The sequence below is a fragment of the Colobus angolensis genome, unplaced genomic scaffold (assembly GCF_000951035.1).
Source record: "Colobus angolensis palliatus isolate OR3802 unplaced genomic scaffold, Cang.pa_1.0 Scaffold726, whole genome shotgun sequence".
Lineage (NCBI taxonomy): Eukaryota > Metazoa > Chordata > Mammalia > Primates > Cercopithecidae > Colobus > Colobus angolensis.
Window position 1 is genome coordinate 311,568 of NW_012120999.1, and position 25,090 is coordinate 336,657.

The 25,090-nt window shown below is 34.8% G+C and overlaps 1 protein-coding gene across 1 annotated transcript in view; it reads right to left on the bottom strand.

Annotated features, from left to right (window-relative positions):
* Positions 1–1,675: 1,675 nt before the first annotated feature.
* ABCD2 (ATP-binding cassette, sub-family D (ALD), member 2) overlaps positions 1,676–25,090 on the bottom strand; it is a 63,121-nt gene continuing 39,706 nt past the window's right edge. Inside the window, exons 7-9 of the mRNA XM_011927552.1 lie at positions 21,944–22,028; positions 16,173–16,298; positions 1,676–2,827 (exon numbers count right to left, since the gene is read on the bottom strand). Of these exons, the coding sequence (XP_011782942.1) occupies positions 2,608–2,827; positions 16,173–16,298; positions 21,944–22,028 (431 nt within the window). The 3' untranslated portion in view covers positions 1,676–2,607. The remainder of the gene's footprint in view (positions 2,828–16,172; positions 16,299–21,943; positions 22,029–25,090) is intronic.

Here is a 25,090-nt window from a genome sequence, read left to right on the forward strand (position 1 = left end):
GCTCCATAAACTTATAGCTTTTTGTTTGACCAAAAATATGTCAAACGTTTGGGCAAATAGATATAACACAGTAAAATCAGTTTGAAACTTGAAATATTATTTCTCTTTTCCTTTCCTTATCTATCCCTTGCTATATTCAAAAATGGCTAGTTTCTCAGTCTTTTTCATGTTTTTCATAAAATATAAGAATAGTAAAATATGGTATACCCACTGGACCATTTGGAAACAATTGAAGGGTACATAAATACAAGTTCAAATCAGAGATGTTTTCCCCTCCAAGTTAACGATATTGGTCCTGAAAAATAAATTCAGAAAACAAAAAGGCACAAAAAGCTCATGGAAAACATGTTCACATTAGAACTGTAACATTTAAATTGCAGTGTATATAGTTTTTAATACAGAATTTTAGGCATCTTTGAATCTTGTACATTACAAATAATGAGTCTTTTTTGCTTTAGTTCATGGGTAAAATATATTTAATAATGACTAATTACAAATCTAATATTTGTTTTGGCATTCTTTTCAATGTTTTATTTTTATATTATATATATATTTTATATTATGAAAATTATACACATCTTTCACATGAGGATTTTTCATTTTCTTCTTGTACCTTTAAAAATTAACTAAAACTCTTGCCTCAGACTTTTCCCCTTGTAGCAGTAGAAACTGGATAATCACTTACATAGAAAAGATTAATGAATAATTTTTAGCAAGTTTAAGTTTTGGTTCCATGCTTCTTAAAAAAAAATCTTTAATTCCTGCCTCACTTTTCTAACAGGAAGTTGTAACTGATGAATAAGTAGGTGATGATACTAACAGAAAATGCTAGACAAATGTACTGATTATAATTTTACATTGCATTCCTTCATTTAAGTTGGTTACATTTATTGACAATTAAAAATGCACTAGTTATCATGTCAGAATTGAAAATGTAGAAATGTTTTGATGTTCTATAACGATCATTTTGAATGACTTTCAGGTACTCTCTCACCTGAAAAGGTCTAAGAATCACAGACTTAACATCTATTATGGCTGTGCCTCAATAGGCAAATAAAAATCCTAGGCCACTAAAAACTGATCATTCCGATATTCTTCTGGCATATCAATGTGGTATCATAGGCAGCAAGAGATAAAGTTTCAGTCTTGGCTTTTGTACTTCCAACTCCAGTGCACACAAATAGAATAAAATCTATTTCATATGGCTAGTCCATATAGATTATTTCTCATTGTGTTCAATAAATATTAAATTTACCAAAACCATAATTATTTGCCCTTCTCATTGCTAATGCCTTAGAGGTACATTAATATTGAGTAAGACTGCATAGTTGCTGAATGATTTACTAACTTTCTTCATTCATTTTAAATGATAGAACAATGATCTTTGCACTTTGTACTTAATTTTCATTTCTTGTAAACAATAATCAAATAACAATAACACTAACGTTACTAAATTTATTTTATTTTCTACACCTCATCTAACTTTTATTGCTATTATAGCCCAGTTTGATTTAGAGGATAATAACAAAAGAGCACTAAACCAGGGAGTCAGGAGAACTTCCTTTGATTTCTCGATCTTTCCTTAAGTAAAGTGCATGATTAGGGCAAGTCTGAGTGTCAATTTTTTCAAAAGCAAAGTAGGAAAAATAGTATTTGTCTCAAAACATTGTCATAAACATTAAGGTGAAATGATGTAAATGGGGATTGTAAATTATAAGGTACTATTGCAACGTATGTTATTACTATGATTCTCAGAATCCTGAAGTTTTTTTATGCCACTGCAATTCTTAATATGTGGACTCATCCTTGGGCAAAAAAATAAGCTGTGTATTTCTGAACAGAAGCTGCAATAGATAATTCTGCTAAGCAAATTATCAGGTTGAGACATTGTTTGGATACTCCTTTTCTGTATTGGCAACTCTCTTTTTAAAATGAAAGGGTTTATTTAAAAATATTTAAGATTCTTACTAAAATTAATTTGTTATATGCCCTCATTAAGATGCTTGAAGTCCAACATTTAAAAACATGGCATTTTATACATTTTAGCCATACTTTTTTCTTTCAACTAATGCCATTAAAACAATTTTTATATTGAAATTATTTATAAAACTGTCAGCTATTTTGTACAGGTTTAGTTGGCCACTAGCAATGATCAATTTGAATTCTAGCTATTAAACCTAATATCAACCATAAATGGACTAAATGTCACTCAAAGTTCGAATTTTATGCACTTGGTATCAACCCAAATGCTGCTCTTAACTTGTTTCATTTCCAGAATGTCTCTCACGTTTGTTAAGAACTTCAGACACACCACATATACATAGTAAATCTGGTACGCATCATGAATTCACCTAGAAAATCCTGTTTTACAAGTGCATTAGGCCTTCGCTAGGAATTAGTGTAAGTCATAATGACTGACCTTACATAATGCATTTGTTTATTTTCTTCTGAAAAGTCAGATCATATACTTCCTTAATGCTAAAATCTTATAAAACATGTCTTGCTGCCTTTTCTTCTCTGTGCTTAGCTTAACATAATTCATGCAGTATAACAGAGTGTCTTTGAGCCTTTATCTAATAATTAACTTTTAAAATATGTCAAAACAAATTAAGAAGTCTCATCTTCATTTTTAATTGTTTTCAGCACTGAGTCTTCTCCCAAAATTTTACATAGTTCATTGAGTCTCTGCTGCATTTTGGGAATTCCAGCTAGCTGAGATTCTAGCTTTTGCTTTTCTTCACTCAATGTCAAACGGATAGCAGTATCCAATTGTTCAAAGCGCCAACCTCCTTCACCATCAAACTGTAATAAATGTGTGTGGTATTTCCTGAATAATTAAAATGAAATAATATTATTAGCCATAATTTTGAAAAATCATTTTATTTGTAGGTTTTTCATTCAAATTGATACCCAAAGGCAAATTTTAAGTAGGTGCTATTTTCCATTTGAGTTTTAAGGACATAGCAAGAAGTTAAATACTGTGATTTTTTAAACCCCAAGAGCCACTAATCTGATGTTTAGGAAGATATTCTTATTTTTTTCATATTCTGAATGTATATTAACTGTAAAGGAAGACATGCTGTTGCATGTATTTAATTTATCTTCATAATTCAATATGGCTTCTGAATAAATAATAAGGCATACTTAGAATGGGAGTAAGGAAAGGAAGCTGAGGAAAGAAAATCAACATTAAAAGGTCATAGAGAGAAAAGCTAAGGAAAATAAAGGAAATACAATAGCAATTCATTAATATACCATCCTTTGGGAATGAGTTATTCTACATAAGTAAAAGTTTCTCTATAATAAACATAGTTTAAAAAACATTTTTAAAAACAACTCTTTCATAGACAAAATATTTTTAAGATACTTCCACATTTTTATATAATTTAATCTCTTTCTCATGCCTCAGTTTCATAATTAGGAACTTCACAGAAGTACAGAGATTATTTTACTGATGAGATAGGAGATGATCCACTTTGCCCTAAAGGAGGCTGAGGTCACCATTCTGTGGGCTTTGTCGGGGATATTTGGTGAGAGAAAAGTTGGCAGAGCTGGTCCTGCATAGCTGAGCCACCTGCATTTTGTCACTGCTGAACTGGCCTATATTCTTATGTGTCCTCAATTTTTCTGCCTTCCCCTATAGTTTTTCTCACTTCTTGTTTCCTTTTAAGCTCTCATCTGTCATTATTAACTATGATTGGTGGGCTTTTTTCAAGCAGTTTCCTCCTGCTTTTTAAAAAATTGAGATATAATTCACATACCACAAGTTCATCCTTTGAAACGTAAAATTCAGTGATTCTTAGCATAATCACAAGCTCATGCAACCATCACCAGTAATTTCAGAACATTCTCTTCAACCCCAAAAGAAACCCATTGCCCATTAGCAGTCCTTCTCCATTTCCCTTTCCCCTAGCCCCTGACAACCACTAATCTTTTCTCTGTCTCTATAGATTTCTCTATTATAGATATTTCATATACATGGAATTATAGATTATGTGGCCTTTTGTGACGGACTTCTTTTGCTTATAAAAATGATTTCAAGGGACAGAGGGTGGAGGAAGATGGTGGAATAGGACTCTCCAGTGATCATCTCCTTGCAGGAAAACATCAAATTGAGCAACCATCTACACATAAAAATACCCCTACAGGAGTTAAGGAAACCAGGCAAGAGTTCACAGTATCTGGTTATAGAATAATAATAAGAAAATATGCCGGGCACCATGGCTCACGCCTGTAATCCCAGTACTTTGGGAGGCTGAGGTGGGTGGATCATGAGGTCAGGAGATCAAGACCATTCTGGCTAACACGGTGAAACTCCGTCTCTACTAAAAATACAAAAAAAAAAAAAATTAGCTGGGTGCAGTGGCGGCTGCCTGTAGTCCCAGCTACTCAGGAGGCTGAGGCAGGAGAATGGCGTGAACCCAGGAGGTAGAGCGGGCAGTGGGCCAAGATCATGCCACTGCACTCCAGCCTGGGTGACAGAACGAGACTCTGTCTCAAAAAAAAAAAAAAAAAAAAGGAATAATAAGAAAATAATCATTGAAGTGGGTAGGAAGTGGAGTGTTACATTCCCCAAGTCACCCATGTCCCAACCACAAAGTGCAGAGCTCAGAGAGAAATACCATCTACTTGGGGAAAAGAGAGGGATGTAAGCATAAGACTTTGCATTGGGACACACTACCAGGCCTGCCACAGTAAAACCCAGCACTAGACAGACTCCTACAGCCCCTCACTTCTGCTGGTACCTGCAGACTGAGCCTCTGAACCTGCCTCAGTGCCAGACAGAAACCTGTTGTCCCTGCCAGACAAACTCAATTTCTGGTCTGCATCACCACTAACCAACTAACTATAGAAGCCATGGGCTCCAAACAGCCCACAGTGGCAGGCAGGACTCAGTGGCTGGGGGCTCAGATTTCAGCTCAGCACCGTGCCAGTCTTGGTGACCAAGGGATTACACCCTGGCACTGCACCATCCACCATGGTCCTGAGATTAGAGTGCTCTTGGTGTTGCAATAGTTGCAGCAATCACTATCTTAGAAACCACAGCAGGTGACCTGCCTAGAATTTCTGGATAGCCTTACTGTCAAAGAACTTTCCCAGACAAAGCTAGACTATGCAAACTGGAATAAATTTCTAGTTCTTTAATGTGTAGACATCAACTCATGACTACAAGGATCAAGAACAATCAGGGAAATGGGACTCACCAAATGGACAGAATAAAGTGCCAGTGACTGACTCTAAAAAGATGGAGACATATGACCTGCCTGGCAAAAAAATTAAAATAGTTGTTTTTTAAGTAAGCTCAGTGAATAATATGGTTTGTCTGCATCCTTACCCAAAATCTCATTTTGAATTGTAATCCCCACAAGCCCCATGTGTCAAGGAAGAGACAAGGTGTAGGCAGTTGGATCATGGGGGTGGTTTTCCCCATGCTGTTCTCATAATAATGAGTGAGTTCTCATGAGATCTTGTGGCTTTATAAGTGTTTGGTAGTTCCTCCTGTGTTCATTCTCTTTCCTGCTGCCTTGTGAAGAAGGTGCCTTGCTTCCCTTTCACCTTCCACCATGATTGTAAGTTTCCTGAGGCCTCCCCAACCATGCTGAACTGTGAGTCAATTAAATCATTTTTCCTTTATAAATTATCCAGTCTAGGGCAGTTCTTAATAGCAATATGAAAACAGACTAATACACTAAATTGGTACTGGTAGAATGGGGTACTGCTCTAATGATACCCAGGCCTAGCATGGTGGCTCATGCCTGTAATCCCAGCACTTTGGGAGTTTGAGGCAGGTGGATCACGAGGTCAGGAGTTCAAGACCAGCTTGGTCAAGATGGTGAAACCCCATCTCTACAAAAATACAAAAATTAGCTGGGCATGATGGTGGGTGCCTGTAATCCCAGCTATTCGGGAGGCTGAGGGAGGGAATTGCTTGAACCCAGGAGGCAGATGTTAGCAGTGAGCTGAGATTGCACCACTGCACTCCAACCTGGGTGACAGAGTGAGACTCTGTCTCAAAAAAAAAAAAAGATACCCAAAAGTGTGGAAGTGACTTTGGAACTGGATAACAGGCAGAGACTGAAACAGTTTTGAGGGCTCAGAAGAAGATGGGAAGATGTGGAAAAGTTTGGAACTTCCTAGGGACTTATTGAATTGCATTGACCAAAATGCTGATGGTAATATGGGCAATGAAGTCCAGGCTGAAGTAGTCTCAGATGAAGATGAGAAACTTCTTGGGAACTAGAGCAAAGGTGACTCTTGCTATGTTTTAGCAGAGACTGGTGACATTTTGTCCCACCCTAGAGATCTGTGGAACTTTGGATTTGAGAGAGATGATTTAGACAGAAGAAATTTCTAAGCAGCAAAGCATTTAGGACATAACCTGGGTGCTCTTAAAAGTGTTCAGTTTTATGCTTCACAGAGAGATGATTTGGAATTGGAACTTATGTTTAAAAGGAAAGCAGAGCATAAAAGTTTAGAAAATTTACAGCCTGATGATGCAATGGAAAAGAAAAAACCATTTTCTTGGGAGAAATTCAAGCCAGCTGCAGAAATTTGCATAAGTAATGAGGAACCAAATGTTAATCACCAAGACAAGGGGGAAAAGGTCTCCAAGGCATGTAAGTGGTCTTCATGGCAGTCCTGGAGGCATAGGAGATAAAAATGTTTCCTGGGCCAGGTCCAGGAACTTTCTGTTTTGTACAGTCCCAGGACTTGGTGCCCTGTGTCCCAGCTGTGGTTAAAATGGGCCAATGTACAGCTCAGGCCATTGCTTCAGAGGGGACAAGCCCCAATCCTTGGTGGTTTACATGTGGTGTTGGACCTGTGGTACACAGAAGTCAAGAATCGAGGTTTGAAAAGCTCTGCCTAGATTTCAGAGGATGTATGGAAACACCTGGATATCCAGGCAGAAGTTTGCTGCAGGGTCAGAGCCCTCATGGAGAACCATTGCTAGGGCAGTGCAGAAGGAAAATGTGATGTCAGAGCCCCCACACAGAGTCCCCACTGGGGCATTGCCTGGTGGAGCTGTGAGAAGAGGGCCACCATCCTCCACACCCCAGAATGGTAGATCCATAAACAGCTTGCACCATGCCCTGGAAAAGCAGCAGACACTCAATGCCAGCCCGTGAAAGCAGCCATACCCTGCAAAGCTACAGGGGTGAGTAGACCAAGGCTATGGGAGCCCACCTCTTGCATCAGCATCACATGGATGTGAGACATGGAGTCAAAGGAGATTACTTTGGAGCTTTAATATTTGACTGATCCACTGGATTTAGGATTTGCACAGGGCCTATAGCCCCTTCACTTTGGCCAATGTCTCCTATTTGGAAAGGGTGTATTTGTCCATTGCATGTACCCCTGTTGTATCTAGGAAGTAACTAACTTTGGACTTGGACTCTTGGGTTAATGCTGGAATGAGTTAAGACTTTGAGGGGCTTTTGGAAGGGCATGATTGTGTTTTGAAAGTGAAGAATTAAGATTTGGGAGGGGCCAGGGCAAAATGATACAGTTTGGCTGTGTCCCTACCCAAAATCTCATCTTGAGTTGTATTCCCCATAATCTTCATGTGCCAAGGGAAAGACCAGGTGGAGGCAATTGGATCATGATGGGGTTCCCCCATGTTGTTCTCATGATAGTGATTGAATTCTCATGAGATTTGATGGTATTATAAGTGTTTGGTAGTTCCTTCTCAGTTCATTCTCCTTCCTGCCACCTTGTGAATAAGGTGCCTTGCTTCCCCCTCACCTTCTGCCATGATCATAAGTTTTCTGAGGCCTCCCCAGCCATGCTGAACTGTGAGTCAATTAAGCCTCTTTTCTTTATAAATTACACAGTCTCAGGCAGTTCTTTATAGCAGTATGAAAATGGACTAATACAGCGAACTTCAATAAAATACAGAGAAGCAATTCAGAAATTAGAGAAAAGCAATAGATATGAAATAATGGGAAAAAAGCCAGAAATACTGGAGCTGAAAAATACGATGAAAAAAATTAAAAATGCAATAGAGACATCAACAGCAGAATTTATCAAACAGAAGAAAAAAATATGTGAACTTGAAAACAGGTTGCTTGCAAACTTACAGTATGATATGAAAAAAGAATGAAAAGGAATGAAGAAAGCTTATGGGACTTATGAAATAGCATCAGAAGAACAAATATCACCTGGACGTGGTGGCTCATGCCTGTAATCCCATTGCTTTGGGAGGCTGAGGTGGGTGGATAACGTGAGGTCAGGAGTTCAAGACTAGCCTGACCAACCTGATGAAACCCCGTCTCTACTGAAAATACAAATTTAGCCCAGCCTGGTGGTGTGTGCCTGTACTCTCAGCTACTTGGGATGCTGAGGCAGGAGAATTGCTTGAATCCAGGAAGCGGAGGTTGCAGTGAGCTAAGATCACACCATCGCACTCCAGCCTGGGTGACAAGAATGAGATGCCAGTTCCAAAAAAAATATAGAGCAAATACATGAGTTGTTGGTATTCAAGAAGGAGTTAAGAAACATAAAGATTTATAAAGCTTATTTAAATAAATCATAGCAGAAACATTTCAAAATCTGGAGACAGATATAAATATCTAGGTACAGAGGTACAGGAAGGTCAAAAGTCTTCAATCATACTCAATCCAAATAAGACTACCTTATGATATATTACAATCAAACTGCCAAAAACCAAAGACAAAGAGAGAAACCTGAAAGCAAGAAGAAAATAACATATAAGGGAGTTCTAATATGTCTGTTATCAACTTTTTCAGCAGAAACTTCACCGGCTAGGAGAGAATGGGATTACATATTCAAAGTGCTGAAGAAAAAAAATCTTTCAACCAAGAATTCTGTTCTTAGCAAAATTGTCCTTTGGAAATGAAAGAGATAGACTTTCCCACACAAACCAAAGCTGAGGGGCTTTATCACCACCAGACATGTCTTACAATGAGTACTAAAGGGAGTTCTTCACATTGAAAGAATGATGCTAATGGGTAATAAGAAAACATTGGAAAGTATAAAACTCACTGGTAAAAGCAAGTACGCAGTCAAATTCAGAATACTCAAATAATGTAATGGGGGTATGTAAATCACTTATTTATTTAGTGTGAAGGTAAAAAGACAAAACTACTAAAAATAATAAGCACTAAAATAATTTGTTAAAATATATACAATATAAAAATATGCAAATTGTAATACTAAAAATTCAAAATGGGAAAATAAAGGGTAAATATTGTGTTTTTTTGCAATTTGTATATACTTTAACAACTAAAATAATTTGTTAATGTATATACAACATAAAAAATGTAAATTGTGATATTAAAAATTCAAAAGGGGAGATAAAGGGTAAAGATTGTGCCTTTTTTGCAATTAAATTAAAGTTGTTATGAACTTAAAATAACATGTTATAAGATGTTTTTGTAAGCCTCATGTTAACCATGAAGCAAAAACATAGGTACAAAAATAGCATGTTTAACTATAAGATGTTTTTTGTAAGCCTCATGTTAACTACAGAGCAAAAACCTGTAGTAGACACACTAAAAATTAAAAGCAAGGAATCAAAATGTATTAGTAAAGAAAATCACTTACCCACAAAGAAAGACTGTGAGAGGAAAAAAGGAAGAAAACATATACAAAACAACTAGGAAGCAATTAACAAAATGACAGGAGTAATTCCTTACCTATTAATAATTACCTTGAATGTTAATGGATTAAGTTCTCCATTTAAAACACAGAGTGTCTGGGCCAGGTGCAGTGGCTCACGTCTGTAATCTCAGCACTTTTGGAGGCCAAGGCGGGCAGATCACTTGAGGTCAGGAGTTTGAGACCAGCCTGGCCAACATGGTGAAACCCTATCTCTACTTAAAAAAAAAAATACAAAAATTAGCTGGGTGTTGTGGTGGGCCCCTGTAATTCTACCCACTCAGGAGGCTGAGGCAGGAGAATCACTTGAACCTGGGAAGCAGAGGTTGCAGTGAGCTGAGATCACACCACTGCACTCCAGTCTGGACTCCAAAGCAAGACTCTGTCTCAAATAAAAAAAAGAGTGTCTGGATTAAAAAGTAAGACCCAACTGTGTGCTGCCTAGAAGAGACTCACTTCATCTGCAAGGACAATATAGACTAAAAGTGAAGGAATGCAAAAGATGTTATATCCAAATGAAAGCTAAAAGGCATCAGGAGTAGCTATACTCATGTCAGGTAAAATAGACTTTAAGTGAAAGCTATAAAAGAGGCCAAGAATGTTATTATATAAAAGGGTCAGTTCAGCAAGAAGATATGATAATTCTGAATATATTTGAACCCAACATCAGAGCACATACATATACAAGTAAAATACTCCTAGATCTGAAAGAAGTGAACTGCAATACAATAAGAGTAGGAGACCTCAACACCCTACTTCCAGTAATTAGATCATCCAGAGAGAAAATCAAGAAACACCAGATTTAAGCTATATTCTAAATCAAATTTCTAAACCAATATTCTAAAAATTTATAGAAAATTTCATCAAAAAGCTTCAGAATATATATTCTTCTCAACTACACATGAAACATTCTCCAGGATAGATCATATGCAATGCCATAAAACAAGTCTTCAAAAATTTAAGAAGATTGAAATTATATCAAGTATCTTTTCTCTCCTCAATGATATAAACCTAGAAATCAATAAAAAGGAAGAACTTTGGAAACTTACAAATACATGGAAATTAAACAACATGATATTGATTAACCAATGGGTCAATAAAAAAATTAAAAGAAAAATTTTAAAAATTTTCTTCTGAGAAACAAAAATGGAAACATAACATACCAAAATCTGTAGAATATAGCAAAAACAATTTAAAGAGGAAAACTTATAGCAATAAATACCTGCATCAAAATAGGTTAAAAATGTCAAATAAACAACCTAATGTTGTAGGTCAAGGAACTGGAAAACAAGAACAAATCCAAACCAAAACTAGTAAAAGAAAGGAAATAATATACATCAGTGTGGAAACAAATAAAATAGAGCCTGGAAAAACAACATAAAATATCAGCAAAAATGAATAATTGATTTTTTCGTAGATAACCAAATTTGACAAATGTTTATCTAGAATAAGAAAAAAGAAAGAAGATTCAAATAAATAAAGTCAGAGATGGAAAAAGAGAAATTACAACTCATACTACAGAAACACAAAGAATGATGAGACTGTTGTAAACAATTATAAACCAACAAATTGATTAACCTAGAAGAAATGAATACATTTTGAACACATACAACCTACAAAGATTGAACTATGAAGAAACAGAAAATGTCAACAGACAAATAACAAGTAAGGAAATGGAATCACATCAAAGAAAGGCTCACAATCTGATGGCTTAACTACCAAATTCTACCAAATATTTAAAGAACTAATATTAGTCTCAAACTATTCCAAAAATTAAAGAGGAAGGAATACTTCCAAACTTATTCTTTATAAGGCCAGCGTTACCCTGATACTGAAACCAAACAAAAAGACAACAACAAGAAAAAGAAGACTACAGGCCAATATCCTTGATGAACATAGATGCAAAAATCATCCAAAAAATACCAGGAAACTGAATTCAACAGCACTTTAAAAACATCATTCACCATGATCACATGGAATTCATCCTGGAGATGCAAGTACAGTTGAACATATGCAAAGCAATTAATGTGGTACATAACATTAACAAAACGAAGGACAAAAAAATGTTTATCTTAATTGACATAGAACAAGCACTTGATAAAATTGAGTACCCTTTTATGATAAAAACATTCAACAAACTAAGCATAGGAGGAACATATCTCAACATGTTAAAGACCATACATGACAAGCCCACAGCTAGCATCTATACTGAAAAGGGAAAAATTTAAAACTTTCCCTCTACAACCAGGCATGGTGGCTCATGCCTGTAAATCCTAGTACTTTGGGAGGCCAAGGTGGGAAGATCACTTGACCCTAGGAGTTTTTTGGTTGCAGCGAGATATGATCACACCACTGTAGTCCAGCCTGGGTGACAGAGTGAGACCTTGACTCTAAGCAAACAAACAAAAATAAAATGTTTTCTGTAAGATATGGAACAAAATAAGAATAAGAACGCTCACTTTTGCCACTTACATTCAGTGTAGTACTGAAAGTCCTACCCAGTGCAATTAGGCAAGAAAAAGAAATAAAAGGCATCTGAATTTGAAAGGAAAAAGATAAATAAAAGAAAATGTTAAATAAAGCAAAAATATAAATTTTCCCTGGCTGCAGATAACATGTTCTCATCCTTCATTTTGTTAATGTTACGTACCACATTTATATATAGAAAGCCCTAAAGACTCCATCAAAAAACATTAGATTTATAAATGAATTCAGTAAAGTTGAAAGACACAAAATCAGTATGTAAAAATTAGTAGCATTTGTCTACACTGAAGCAAATTATGTGAAAAAAATCAACAATCCCATTTACAATAGCTAGAAAAAGTTAAGCACTTAGGCATGAATACAAGCAAGGAGGTGTAAGGTCTCTACAATGAAACTATAAAACATTAATGTAAGCAATCAAAGAGGACACACATACACAAATAAAATGATATCGCATGTTTATGAATTGGAAGAATTAATATTGTTAAAATGTCCGTACTACCTGAAGTGATCTACATATTCAATTTAATCTCTATGAAAATGCCAATGATAGTCTTTGGAGAAATTGAAAAAAAATTCTAAAATTTGTGTGCAACTGCAAAACACCCAGAATAGTGAAAAAATTCTTGAGCAAAAAGTACAAAGCTGGAGCCATCTCACTACCTGGTGTCAAAATGTACTATAAAACTATAGCAACCCAAGCAGCATGGTACTGACACAAAAACAGACACACAGACTTAAGGAATAGAATAGAGAACCCAGAAATAAATCCTTGTACTTATAGTCAACTGATTTTCAACAAAGCTGCCAAGAACACACTATTGGGAAAGGGCAGTATCCTCAATAAATTTTGGGATATCCACAAGGAGAAGAATGAAATTTGACCCTTATTGTTCCCCACATACAAAAATCAACTCAAAATGGATTAAAGACTTCAATACAAGACCTGAAATTATTAGAAGAATACATAGGGCAAAAATTTCATGACAAAGAAATGTGGATATAAATCTGAAATGACAATGGAATTTGGGCAATGAGTTTTGGATATGACCTCAAGAGCATAGGCAACAAAAGAAAAATTAGACAAATGGGATTACATCAAACTCAAAAGCTTCTATGCAACAAAGAAAACAATCAACAGAATGAAGAGATACCTATCAAATTGGAAAAAATATTTGGAAACTATACATCTGATAAGGGACTAATAGCCCATATATATAAGGAATTCAAACAACTAAATAGCAAGAAAATGAATAACCTAATTACAAAATGTACAGAAGATTTGAATGAACATTTCTCAAAAGAAGATATACACAATGACCAACAGGCATATCAAAAAATGTTCAACAACACTAATCATTAGGTAAATTCAAATCACCTCACTCTTGTTAGAATGGCTATTAAGAAAATGACAGAAAGTGTTGGTGAGGATGTGTAAAAACTTATATTCCCACCTTTGGTGGGAATATTAATTAGTACAGCCATCATGGAAAACAGTAAGGAGGTTCCTCAAAATGCTAAAAATAGAACTACAAAATGATCCAGCAATCCCCCACTGGAAATACATGCAAAGGAAATGATCTCAGTATGTCAAAGAGATAACTGCACTCCCATGTTTGTTGCAGCACTATTTATATAGCCAACATATGGAATCAACCCTAGTGTCCATCAATGGATGAAAAGATAAAGAATGTTATATATATACATGATGGAATACTACTCCACGATAAAAAAGAATAAAATCCTGCCACTTACAAAAATATAGAAGAACCTGGAGGACATTATAGTAAGTGAAATAAGCTAGGGACAAAAAGACAAATACCACATGATCTCACTCATACATGGTCATTCATATATTGGGTAAACCTCACCTTCCATGTATAATGATGGTTTGGCTCATCACTCTGGTCTTACAACATTATTTGATTTCTACATGGGAGGAACCAACTGTGTAGGTGTTTCATACCCTGAGATGCAAAGGCGTGTTCTATATTACAATCTGAGATAATATTTCAGGGTTTATCTTAGAGGAATTGAAAAGAAATTTCTATTTTAACTGAAGCTCATTTGAGATAATCTTTAAACTTCCTTCACAAGTAGGAAAAAGCTTAGGACAGTGATGGTTATACAGCCATAATTCTATCCAGGAATCAAAAATTTTAATAAGCTTCTATAAATTTTTACTTCTTCAGATACTAGTATTGAGTTTAGTCTTTACAATCAACAATTACTCATTTGTTGTTATGGGAAAAAATATGATACATCTTTCCCCACTTCTGAAATCTATTCAGGGAAAATACAAATTTCATTTTCCCTAAGAGAAAGAATAATCGGAAATGACAACCTAAAATGGCAAAACTAAATAAAAAATCAGAACTAACATAGTGTTTTGTTTTGTGGAGAAATGTACTTGGGTAGCTGCAATTAAAATGTGCTTCTCGTCAAAAGGCATAGCCTTACAGATTTTGTTATTTACTTAAAAGACTATTTGTTCCCTCAATTGAGGAAACAAGGCTATATATGCTTTCAATGCCTCCTAAGGCTACTTGAGTAAGGAACTGAATGGCAGGATAGCATAACAAATCCATCAACACAGGTCAGAAAAACTTTTAATATCCCAACATGTGATTAATTTGGGAGAAAGTTTGGAAATTAAAGTTCATACCAAAAAGGGCTCAAGAGTTCTGGCCTAGCTCTGTGTTGTCCTTGATTCACAGGATTTACAGGCAAATGTTATTATTGTCTTAAAAATCTAGGTCCTGTTGGTCTTTTTCAGGAGAAATGTCGGAGGAAGCATATTCATTGGCATGGATCCTAACTCATGCTGGACTAGATCCAGAAAGTATATTTTAAAAAAAGTCTGAAAAATCTGAATGTTTAAATTGAGTGGGAAAATAGATTATCTTTTCAATATAAATGAAACTCAGAGTCAAAGAATTTTGAACAATAAAAGCCTAATTAGATGAATACTGTTTGATAACAACTTTAACGTAAACATTTTTTATAAGGTCAAAGGTCTAGAAGGGCTTCAAGGATTAATTCCAATAATGCTTGCTATTAGACTAGATTTGAAGCCATGTACATGATGACAACTTTGGCATGAAATCTGATCAGCCACCTGCCACAGAATGCTGAAGCCAGAAAGAGAGAGGAGGAATCCTGTGTAGTCCTTTAGAAAACAGGAGGCCAAAGCATATATAGAGGCAGTTATGGTTACTAAGAAGTCAAAAGAAAAAATTTTCATTGATTAAATAGAAATACAAAAGTAGAGAATGTAGTATTTATGGCTAATGCATGAGATATACTTTAAGTGCCTTATAATGGGAGCAGTTTGCTGTAGTACAGAGTGTGTGATCATGGAAGTATCACTTTTCTAATTCTCAGTTTCTTCATCTGTAAAATAGGAAGAGTAGATGTCCTAAACTCCATAGGGTTGTTGTGAAACTTAAATAAGATGTGCCTGGAACAGGATAAGTGCTCAACTATTATCATGATGATGAATCAATGGAAAAGTAGGGGAATTAAAAAATTAACATCTTTATTTGAAGGGGAAATTCTATATGGTTTTATGAGATATTATTTCTAAAAAAATTTAGCTCATTTTTCTGTGCATCAACTAAAGATAAACCCTTCCCTGCCCCCCCCCACCCCCGCCACCCATGTTTTCTCCACTTAATCCTTTGGGGGAATATCAAATTGTGTGTACATATATTTTTTCCCTGGATTTTACTTTGCTGGGTTTTAAAGAAAAGACTATAAGAATGATGTGCAAATATATAAATATATTTTTCCCAGTATGTCTTACTGGGTATGATAAATATTTTCCACTAAAATAAATCACTGGAGTTTTCCATGTATTTTAAGAATTACTGGGAAGTGATGATAATTAAAATAATACGTTAATGGTATTAGGTAGGGAATATCTAAGCTACTAATGTGCAACTTAAGAGAAATATGGGTAGAAAGTAAGTGAAATACCCTACTCTCTACTGTAAAAAATTTAGCAAAGTTATTTTTTGAGAAATTTAAGGAAAAACTATCTACCACAAATTAGCACTGGAAACACTTACCAAAGAGAAGGCCTGTGTGTTATAGACAGTAAGGAAATTCCAGCCCCTTTTGCAGCCTGAAATATCTTTCCTTCGACATCAATGCTGACAGCACTGGTACATTCATCCAGCAAGGCATATTTTGGTCTTTTAAAAAGTACACACAAAAATTAATTATTTTGCTATATGAATTATAAGTTTTTTTTTGGACAATATGAGTTACATTGCTAACAATTTTAAAGCAACTAAAAAGAATATGACATTATTAAAGATAATAAATGATAAAGCAAAAAAGTAGTTATCCCCCTCTTTGGACTATAATATCATATTTTTAATAAATTTAAATAGATTTTCTGATGCTTTCTAATAATACAATAAGCTTTATTGTTTTGTAGATGAATGAATCATAAATACGAGGCATAGGAAAGATGAGGCAGGTCACTGAGTACATTTTCCTGCAGAAAGCAGGTTCATTCTTGGTGAGAAGGGTCTGACTGACTACATGAAAAATACTTTGCAGTGGCTAATTATCAAACAGGCCACAGCCCTGTTAGCAAAGATGCAATAAGAAGATTATTTTATCAGCATTGTGAATACCTAAGCATTACTGATGGAATTTCATCACTATAAGACTGTGAGAGTGAATATGGCTCATCTTAAAAATTTATAGCAGACATTTAACCTCATAATATTGGAACCATACTCCAGAATCAAATTCTTAGGAGAAAAAGTAAGTTATTTTTCTAAGTGTATTGGACAATTTTCTTTTTTTCTTTTTTTTCTTTTTTTTTTTTTTTGAGATGGAGTCTTGCTCTGTCGCCCAGGCTGGAGTGCAGTGGCACGATCTCGGCTCACTGCAAGCTCCGCCTCCCGGGTTCACGCCATTCTCCTGGCTCAGCCTCCTGAGTAGCTGGGACTACAGGCGCCCGCCACCGCGCCCGGCTTATTTTTTGTATTTTTAGTAGAGACGGGGTTTCACCGTGGTCTCGATCTCCTGACCTTGTGATCCGCCCGCCTCGGCCTCCCAAAGTGCTGGGATTACAGGCTTGAGCCACCGCGCCCGGCCATATTGGACAATTTTCTAAGATTATTTTTTACTTTGATAACGCCTGTCTGTTATCAGAGGCACCCTATCACTTGCCATTGTTTCCCTCTGCTTATCCTTTCTCCCTCTCATCTCACCCCCTGCTCTTACTTTTCTTTGTCCTTTTCCTTTCTTCTTTCAAGTCCCTCTGGACTGTTGGTACTTAGCATGACTTAGCTTAGTTAATGGGAACAAAGTCAACTCTTACACTGTCATTTACTATTCAATTTGGAGTTGAAAATCAGTATCAAGTATTTGCCAGGACAATTTCCTTTACAAAAAATATTCCGATTTTTAAAAATAAAATGACAAAAAGATTAAGAAAATAAAAGTCAGTAATTTCTTACCAGACTAAATAATTATTTACCCTGTAAGTTACTGTTCTAAAATGAATTTGCTTATTAATAGAATTCAGTTACCTACTACAGGTCAGGTAGTCAGGGCTAATAGACACAGGAGTCAAAGACTCTAAAACTGGTCTCTATGCAAAGAATAAAAGATCGGTGCATGTTCTTCATGACAACATCAATGGAATTAGTGTCACTGGTTGACCTTTGGTTACTGTTCTGATTTAAGTATTAAGCATTACTTCTTTGTCTCAGATTTATTTTCTGTTTTGTGGATGATATTTTTAAGTGAACAAGAGGAAGAAGTAAAGGAAGTATAAAAGTGAAAGGTTGAGTAAAATTTTCCTTTTGTATAAAGTTCTTTCCAGTGATTAACATGTTTATTGCATTTTGGCTTATTTTTCAGAGTGCCTTGATCAAAATAGAGAAAATATGCCATTTTAGAATTAGAAAAATGTATGCATCTCACACTCTGTTGTCATAGCAACATCTAGTCTAGCAGATGTAAGATCACATGCTTTAGTTTCCTTGGCAGGATTGGGGTGTGTGTGTGTGTGTGCGCGCGCGCGTTTGTGTGTGTACTTGAATATATCAAGCAATAGCTAGAATCTGATACTGATATAAGTAAACAAAGCGTCAGGTAACATTGCTTCTCAGATTTCCTTTCCTTTATGTTTTGTGTATCATCAGTAGAATGGGCTTTGTGAAAGATTTAATCTACCCCCCTTAAGACAGGAGTTTTTCAATCATTCTTGAGATATTAAAACATTTAAAATCCTCTCAAAAAGAGAATACTATTGCGATGCTTAGTACTTCCGGCTGAAGTTCTTCATTTTTGCCAGCTCAAGTCTTTCACATCACAACTCAAACTTTAAATCTTTTGAGAATGAGGGAAGGCAGTTTCCTATTTTTAAACTTTCTCTTCACTAGATTGAATACCTAAAATTCCTTTTATCTTTTGTCAAAAGATTGTGCTTTTCAACTGTTTGCTCTTCTTCATTGATCTTTTTATGGCTCACTAAATTTTCTTTCCATTGATATACCTGTGACTTAATTCACTCATTATCACATTATATCCAAAATATTTTAGATACACAAACACCACGTATTTATTTCAGGTTACAGATACGTGAAATCTCTTTGGGTTAACAACATTTATTAATGCCACTTGCTATTTATTACAAAGTTTATTTTATTAACACACTGATACAGTGAGAAATTTATGGCTAAATTATATATTCCTCCATATTATATTTCTAAGCTCACGATCATATTACTGGATACTTATGGCCTAGACCCAAACAGAGTCAGGGTGATAGTGGGTAACAGCTGGTCATAAATGCCAAGCTGTAAAGTTGTTGTTGTTGTTGTTTTTGAGACCGAGTCTCACTCTGTTGCCAGGCTGGAGTGCAGTGACGCCATCTCAGCTCACTGCAAGCTCCGCCTCCTGGGTTCAAGTGAGTCTCCTGCCTCAGCCTACCGAGTAGCTGGGACTATAGGTGCCCGCCACCACGCCCGGCTAATTTTTTTTTTATTTTTGTAGAGAAGGAGTTGCTGCCCGCCTTGCCCTCGCAAAGTGCTGGGATTATAGGAGTGATCCACCGCACCCGGCCCCAAGCTGTAAAGTTTACTCTTGAATTTCACCACATCCTCTGAGAAACGGGTATCCAAAAATACACGTCACTAAAAATCCCAAATTAGCAAAATTTAGTTTATATTTTTAGCTAGCCATATTCTTAAATGTACATTGTTATAAATAATATGTTGTGAACACAACTAATAATTTTTCTCACTAAAAATCCCAGCTAAACACAAAAATAATATTTAGAGTGTGATTTAATTTACCTGAAGTTATACAACAAGCAAAACTAATTTATGGTGATAGGAATCAGAACAGAAATGTCTAGAGGGGACTGGATTGGAAAGGAGGATAAATAAACTTCCTAGGGTAACAGAAATGGTTTTTATCTTGATTGGGGTATTGGTTACATAATGTAGAAACATTCATAAAAGTCATCCAATTGTATACCTAAAATCTGTGTATTTGGTATATAAATTTTAGTACAATAACAATAAGCCCTGGTTAACTGTTATATATTAATACAGAAAAGCACATAATTACATATGAAATAAAAAGGATATAAATTATAATATGCTTTATGAAAATAGCTACATTAAAATAATACAAATAACAACCAACTTTTGCATATTACCAAGACTGGGAAAAAAATCCCAAAGTTTTAACAGTGTTTAAATGTTACAGTAATTTAAAATTTGAATAATTTAAAATGTCCAAAATTTTAACAGTGCTAAGAAGATAACAGCTAGTGAGATAATTGCTAATGAGATAACAGATTTTTTCTTTTTACTTATGTACATTTTCTACTTTTATAAAATGAACATAATTATAATTCTATAAATCATTTTTTATGCAACGTTCTTATTAAAAAGACTGAACCTAAATCTCATCAAGCTCTCTGCTCTAATCTCCAGTTTACAGAAAAAAAATGGGAGATTGGGAAACAAGACAAAGGACTCCTACCTAGATTTACCTGATAAGGTAGCAATGAGATAAATCTAGAACAGACAACATTCTACAGGACAATTAACCCAGTTCCTTCAAGTCAAAGGTATAAAAGGTAGGTGAGCCCTGGGAGGAGGAGAGACTCTTCAGATTAAAAAGGAATTAAGAGGTGTAACAATAAAAATGCAATATGTGAAACTTGTTTAAATCCAGGTTTGAAGAAATCAAGTGTAAAAAGATATTTTTGAGACAATCAGGGAAACTGGATATGAACCATATATATATTAAATAACTTTAAATAATTATTACCAATTTAATTAGGTATTATTGTGACATGTTATTATCTAAGACTATATCCTAATATTTCAGAGACTGTTCTCAAAGTATTCAGGGAAAAATATCATAATACCTGTGATTTGCTTTAAAATACTTTAGAAACTTAAAAAAATGAGTAGATAAATCAAGTGTAACAAAACATTAGACTTGTTAAATCAGTGTAATGAGAATATGGGGTTCTTAGAACAATTTCCCTTTTTTGATGACATTTGACTTTTTTTCCATAATTAAAGGCTTTAAAAAAATGAATAGCCAAGTGAGTGCTTAGTGTGGGCCAACTAATTGCTAGGTGTTCAATAATACATACTTGATTTAATTTTTAAAGTTCTCTACAAAAATGTTACCGCTTTCACTGCAACTCACTCAAGAGTGCTGCATCTGCCATCATTTATGGCCATTCACGAATTCATGTATGTAACTATTTGGTCCTTTTTTGCTAAGACTTAATTATGAAAAGTAAGTAACATAGTTTCTGGCAACCTTCTGGGCTGCACAACTCAGGTTCTCATTGCCAGAGATCTAAGGGGGTTGGGAGGGGGAATGGAAAGAAGCAGGAGAATCAGAAGAGCTTTAATACTTCCTTCCCATGTCTTGTGCTTGATATCCTTAAACTCAAAAGGCTATGAAGCTGGTTACAATTAAAAATGTTTTATCGGAAGCAATTATTTCCTGCCTCTCAATTTTTCTCAGTTCGTTGAAACCTATGCAGAATGGTCCCTTTTTCCATTGGCTATAGCTTTGAATTTCAAGGGGGAGAGCATTACTGGTTTAATAGGCTGCTGAACGGTTAAAAAGTTGGTTTACTTTGAATTTAATAATTTAAGTCAGAAAGTTTTACTGAATGTCTACCTACTGGATTTACACAAGTATCATAGTGATTGTATAGTCTTCATATTTTAAAATTAATAATCATTATTTCAAACTTAGGATACATAAAAATTTAATTTAGTCCTTTGTACACATTATTTCATCTAACATTACTTAACACGAAAGAAATAGAAAAACAAATATTTGGAGATTCTACTATAAGAAAAAATAATTTGGCCAGGCACAGTGGCTCACGCCTGCACTTTGGGAGGCCAAGGTGGGCGGATTACCTGAAGTCAGGAGTTCAAGACCAGCCTGGTCAAACACGGTGAAACCCCACCTCTACTAAAAACACAAAAATTAGCTGGGCATAGTGACACATGCCTATAATTTCAGCTACTCGGGAGGCTGAGGCAGGAGAGTTGCTTGAGCCTGGGAGACGGAGGTTGCGGTGAGCCAAGATCATGCCACAGAACTGCAGCCTGGCTGACAGAATGAGACTCTGTCTCAAAAACAAAACAAACAAACAAACAAACAAACAAAAAAAACCAACTGTGAACTCTATGCACTAATTTTATAGTAAGATATTTTTAAACTAAACATGAGGACAATAAATCCTGTTCAAACACTTGTTATTGTTGTTTGGTTTGGTTACAACAATGGACTAGTAATTACCTGAATTTAGTATACTTACTTATGATAAAACATACGAGCCATGCCCATTCTTTGCTTTTCCCCTCCTGACAGGACATCTTTCCAGTCCATAACAGCATCCCATCCTTAAAAAAAATAAAGAAATATACATTCGTATAAATCATTTGTTTAATAGTTACTGTTTCTACCCTAGACAAGTGATTCCTGACAAATTCAAATTGTCAACATGAAGAACTTGGTATTTTATAGAATATATGCTTGGATAAACTACAGAGCCTCATGTATAAGCATTTTGTTTTAGGTTTGATATTCTTTTGATGGTAATAACTTCTCATACTGACAAATGATCTTACAAGAATTCTAAACACTGACACTTTAAAACCGTATTTGTTTCTCAGTGTCTCCAGTGGATTGATAGGCTTACACTTATCTCGGAGGGAGATGGGAGAAAAGACCCAGTAAATTTTCACACGTCAAGTACAAAGTCTACAAAGGCTAAGAAAGGAACTAATTTAGGTGGCTCCCCTGTGCCTAGCACTTTATGTGAGTTTTCTCATCATATATTTCACAGCTTTGTAAGATAGATTTTATTTCTTGCATTTTATAAGTGAGCAATCTACAGTTCCTGGAGTAATTGACTTGTCTAGGTTTATAATATCAGATGTCAGAACTGGGATTTATGTTTAGGTCTATCTGATGCTTTTATAGTTTTTCTGTGCATGCTATCTCCTAAAACATCTTAACTATTGACTTCCTGTTTGATATTTATTCAAAACACAAGGATTCTATTTTTCTTACAAAGAGAGTAGGTCTTGCATATTAATATGAATATGTGCCCAGAATATCTGTATATTAAAAATCAAGTTTCAGAATTCAATATATATCATCATCTTTCTGTAAATAAATACATACACATATATTTCCAGGAACAGAATTAGATTCATTTCCTAAGTTATCCATTTTTTTAAAATTTGAAAATTTTATAATAAGCCTACCTTAATTTTATAATTAGATTTTCTTAAGATTACTTAAAAATAAAACCATAGTTCCACTACTGGAGGGTCTGATTTTCAAAGAAGAAAATGACTGCCAAAACCTAACAGATACTTAGAGCAAAATTTCTAAAGCCTAAGTGTTCAGGGGTTAACTCTCATCTTTGGAAAAAATCCATGTTCTCTGTCATCTTTTTACTTGATCAGCTGGATTTTGCCATTAAAATTTTGAAATTTTTACCACTAAATTTTTGAAATAATCTTGGTCAATAGGAAAGAAAGTAGAAAGTGTAGTCGTCATTGCTTTATGTGAACTGTGTATCTGAAAAGTCAAATTATCAAAAATGATTATTTGATTCTTTTGCTGGTCAGAAGAAAAATTTGGACTTGTTTTTGAAATCCAAAAGTTCAGAGACTTTGATGAAATAATATATATTAATTGTTAAGCATAAAATGCATCTTTATGTTTCTTACCATCTTCTTCCTTTAAAATTACCACTACAGAGTACATTGCATTAAAAAAATGTATAAAAGCATAAAAAAGAAACTAAAAACAATGGTTGCCTGATGGGGATAGGTGATAACTGGATGGAAGGAAACAGGAATCAGAAGAATCCTTTACAGTACATTCAAAAATGCCTTTTCATTTGTGAATTATGTGAAAGTGTTACTCCAAAAATTAAATAAGCAAAGACATACAATAAAGGTAATACAATAGATGAAAATTTGTCAATAAAAATTACCTGGAGTGAAAAGGAGACTTTTCCTATTTCCCAGTGACACCTGAAATCTCACTCCCTAGAGGGAATCACTGTTCATTTTATTGGGTAAGCTTCCAGAAATTGTCATTTTTTAAATAAGAAAATACACATAGGAAATAGACAAATCCTTAAAATTTTATGTTAGGAAAAATAATCTTAAAATACCATTTGATTTAGAGTTCTTGCTTCTAGGCAAAACTTTGAAATAAAACTTTCCCTGTGATTGAATTTCATAGTACTTATGAAATATAAGTGATGATTTGAGAAATAGACTTGGATTACACTGTAGTGGAGAAATATTCTGAGCTTAACTTTTTTTCCCCCTGCTCCCTGAAAGCATGGCACAAGAGAAAAGTATTTGAGTCAAAGGACTCTTTAACTTTTATATATTTTAATAAATCATGTTATTTGTTCTACTAAACCCAAAGGTTTCTGTAGGCAGGCAATATTGCATGATCACGGAACACATAAATCAAAACTCTGAGTCATAATATTGCCTCTGACCCTGATTTAGTGAGACAAAGTCAGCAAAGAAGAGAATGATTTTCCTGCTTCCTGGAGATGCATATGCTTCTTTAGTTCATGTCCCTTTGTTAACCCTTTTATGCTTTCCTGTTTTGTAACCTAGTTGATGGAATGGAATGTAGTTTTTAATTCCATTTTTATTATACCAACCAAATGATTAGCTAGTCTAAACAGGACTTCAGTAGGCATCTTTCAAATTAACTAATGTATTTGCAAATGTAAGTGCTTTCTTGCCTTGCTTAAATATCTCAGGTTTAAGAATTAAGCAAGTAAAACAGGTTTCCTTGAAGTTTTTTTTTTTATGTTCAAGTATATAATAGTTTTTATTATTGTTTAAAAAGCTAGGAGTTACCATAGTACAGTCACATACTCTAGCATAGAACACTGACTTTCAAGTCAGATCTGTGCTTGAATCCCTGTCCCACAACTTGCCATGGGACTCTAAGTTACTAAATTTCTGAAATTAATCTTTAAGATGAAGATAGTAAAACCTACACCACTGGACGATTATGGGTATTAAATAAGATGATATCTGTAAATTTCACAGAGCAAGCACTCAATAACCCATAACAATTATTATTACATTTTTAAGTTTGGAAAATTCTTGGAAAGAGTTCTAGACCTTCTTGATGACTTCTAAAAGAATAGACTATTTCATGTTTATTCTAAATTTCTGTTTGGATCATCAGATTTCAAACTTCCTCAAAATAACTTGCCCAAGATAAACATGTAGCATTTATTCTACCACAGCCTTCTGAAACTCCAAGGAGCTGATCACATGAAACAAAAAACCAATCTGCTTTCCATATATAGTAGGAATGACAAATACCAAAAATTAAAAGTATTTTTCTTGCCTGCCTTATTTGTTTATTGTAAGGATCAAATGAAATAATGTATGTGATATTGTTA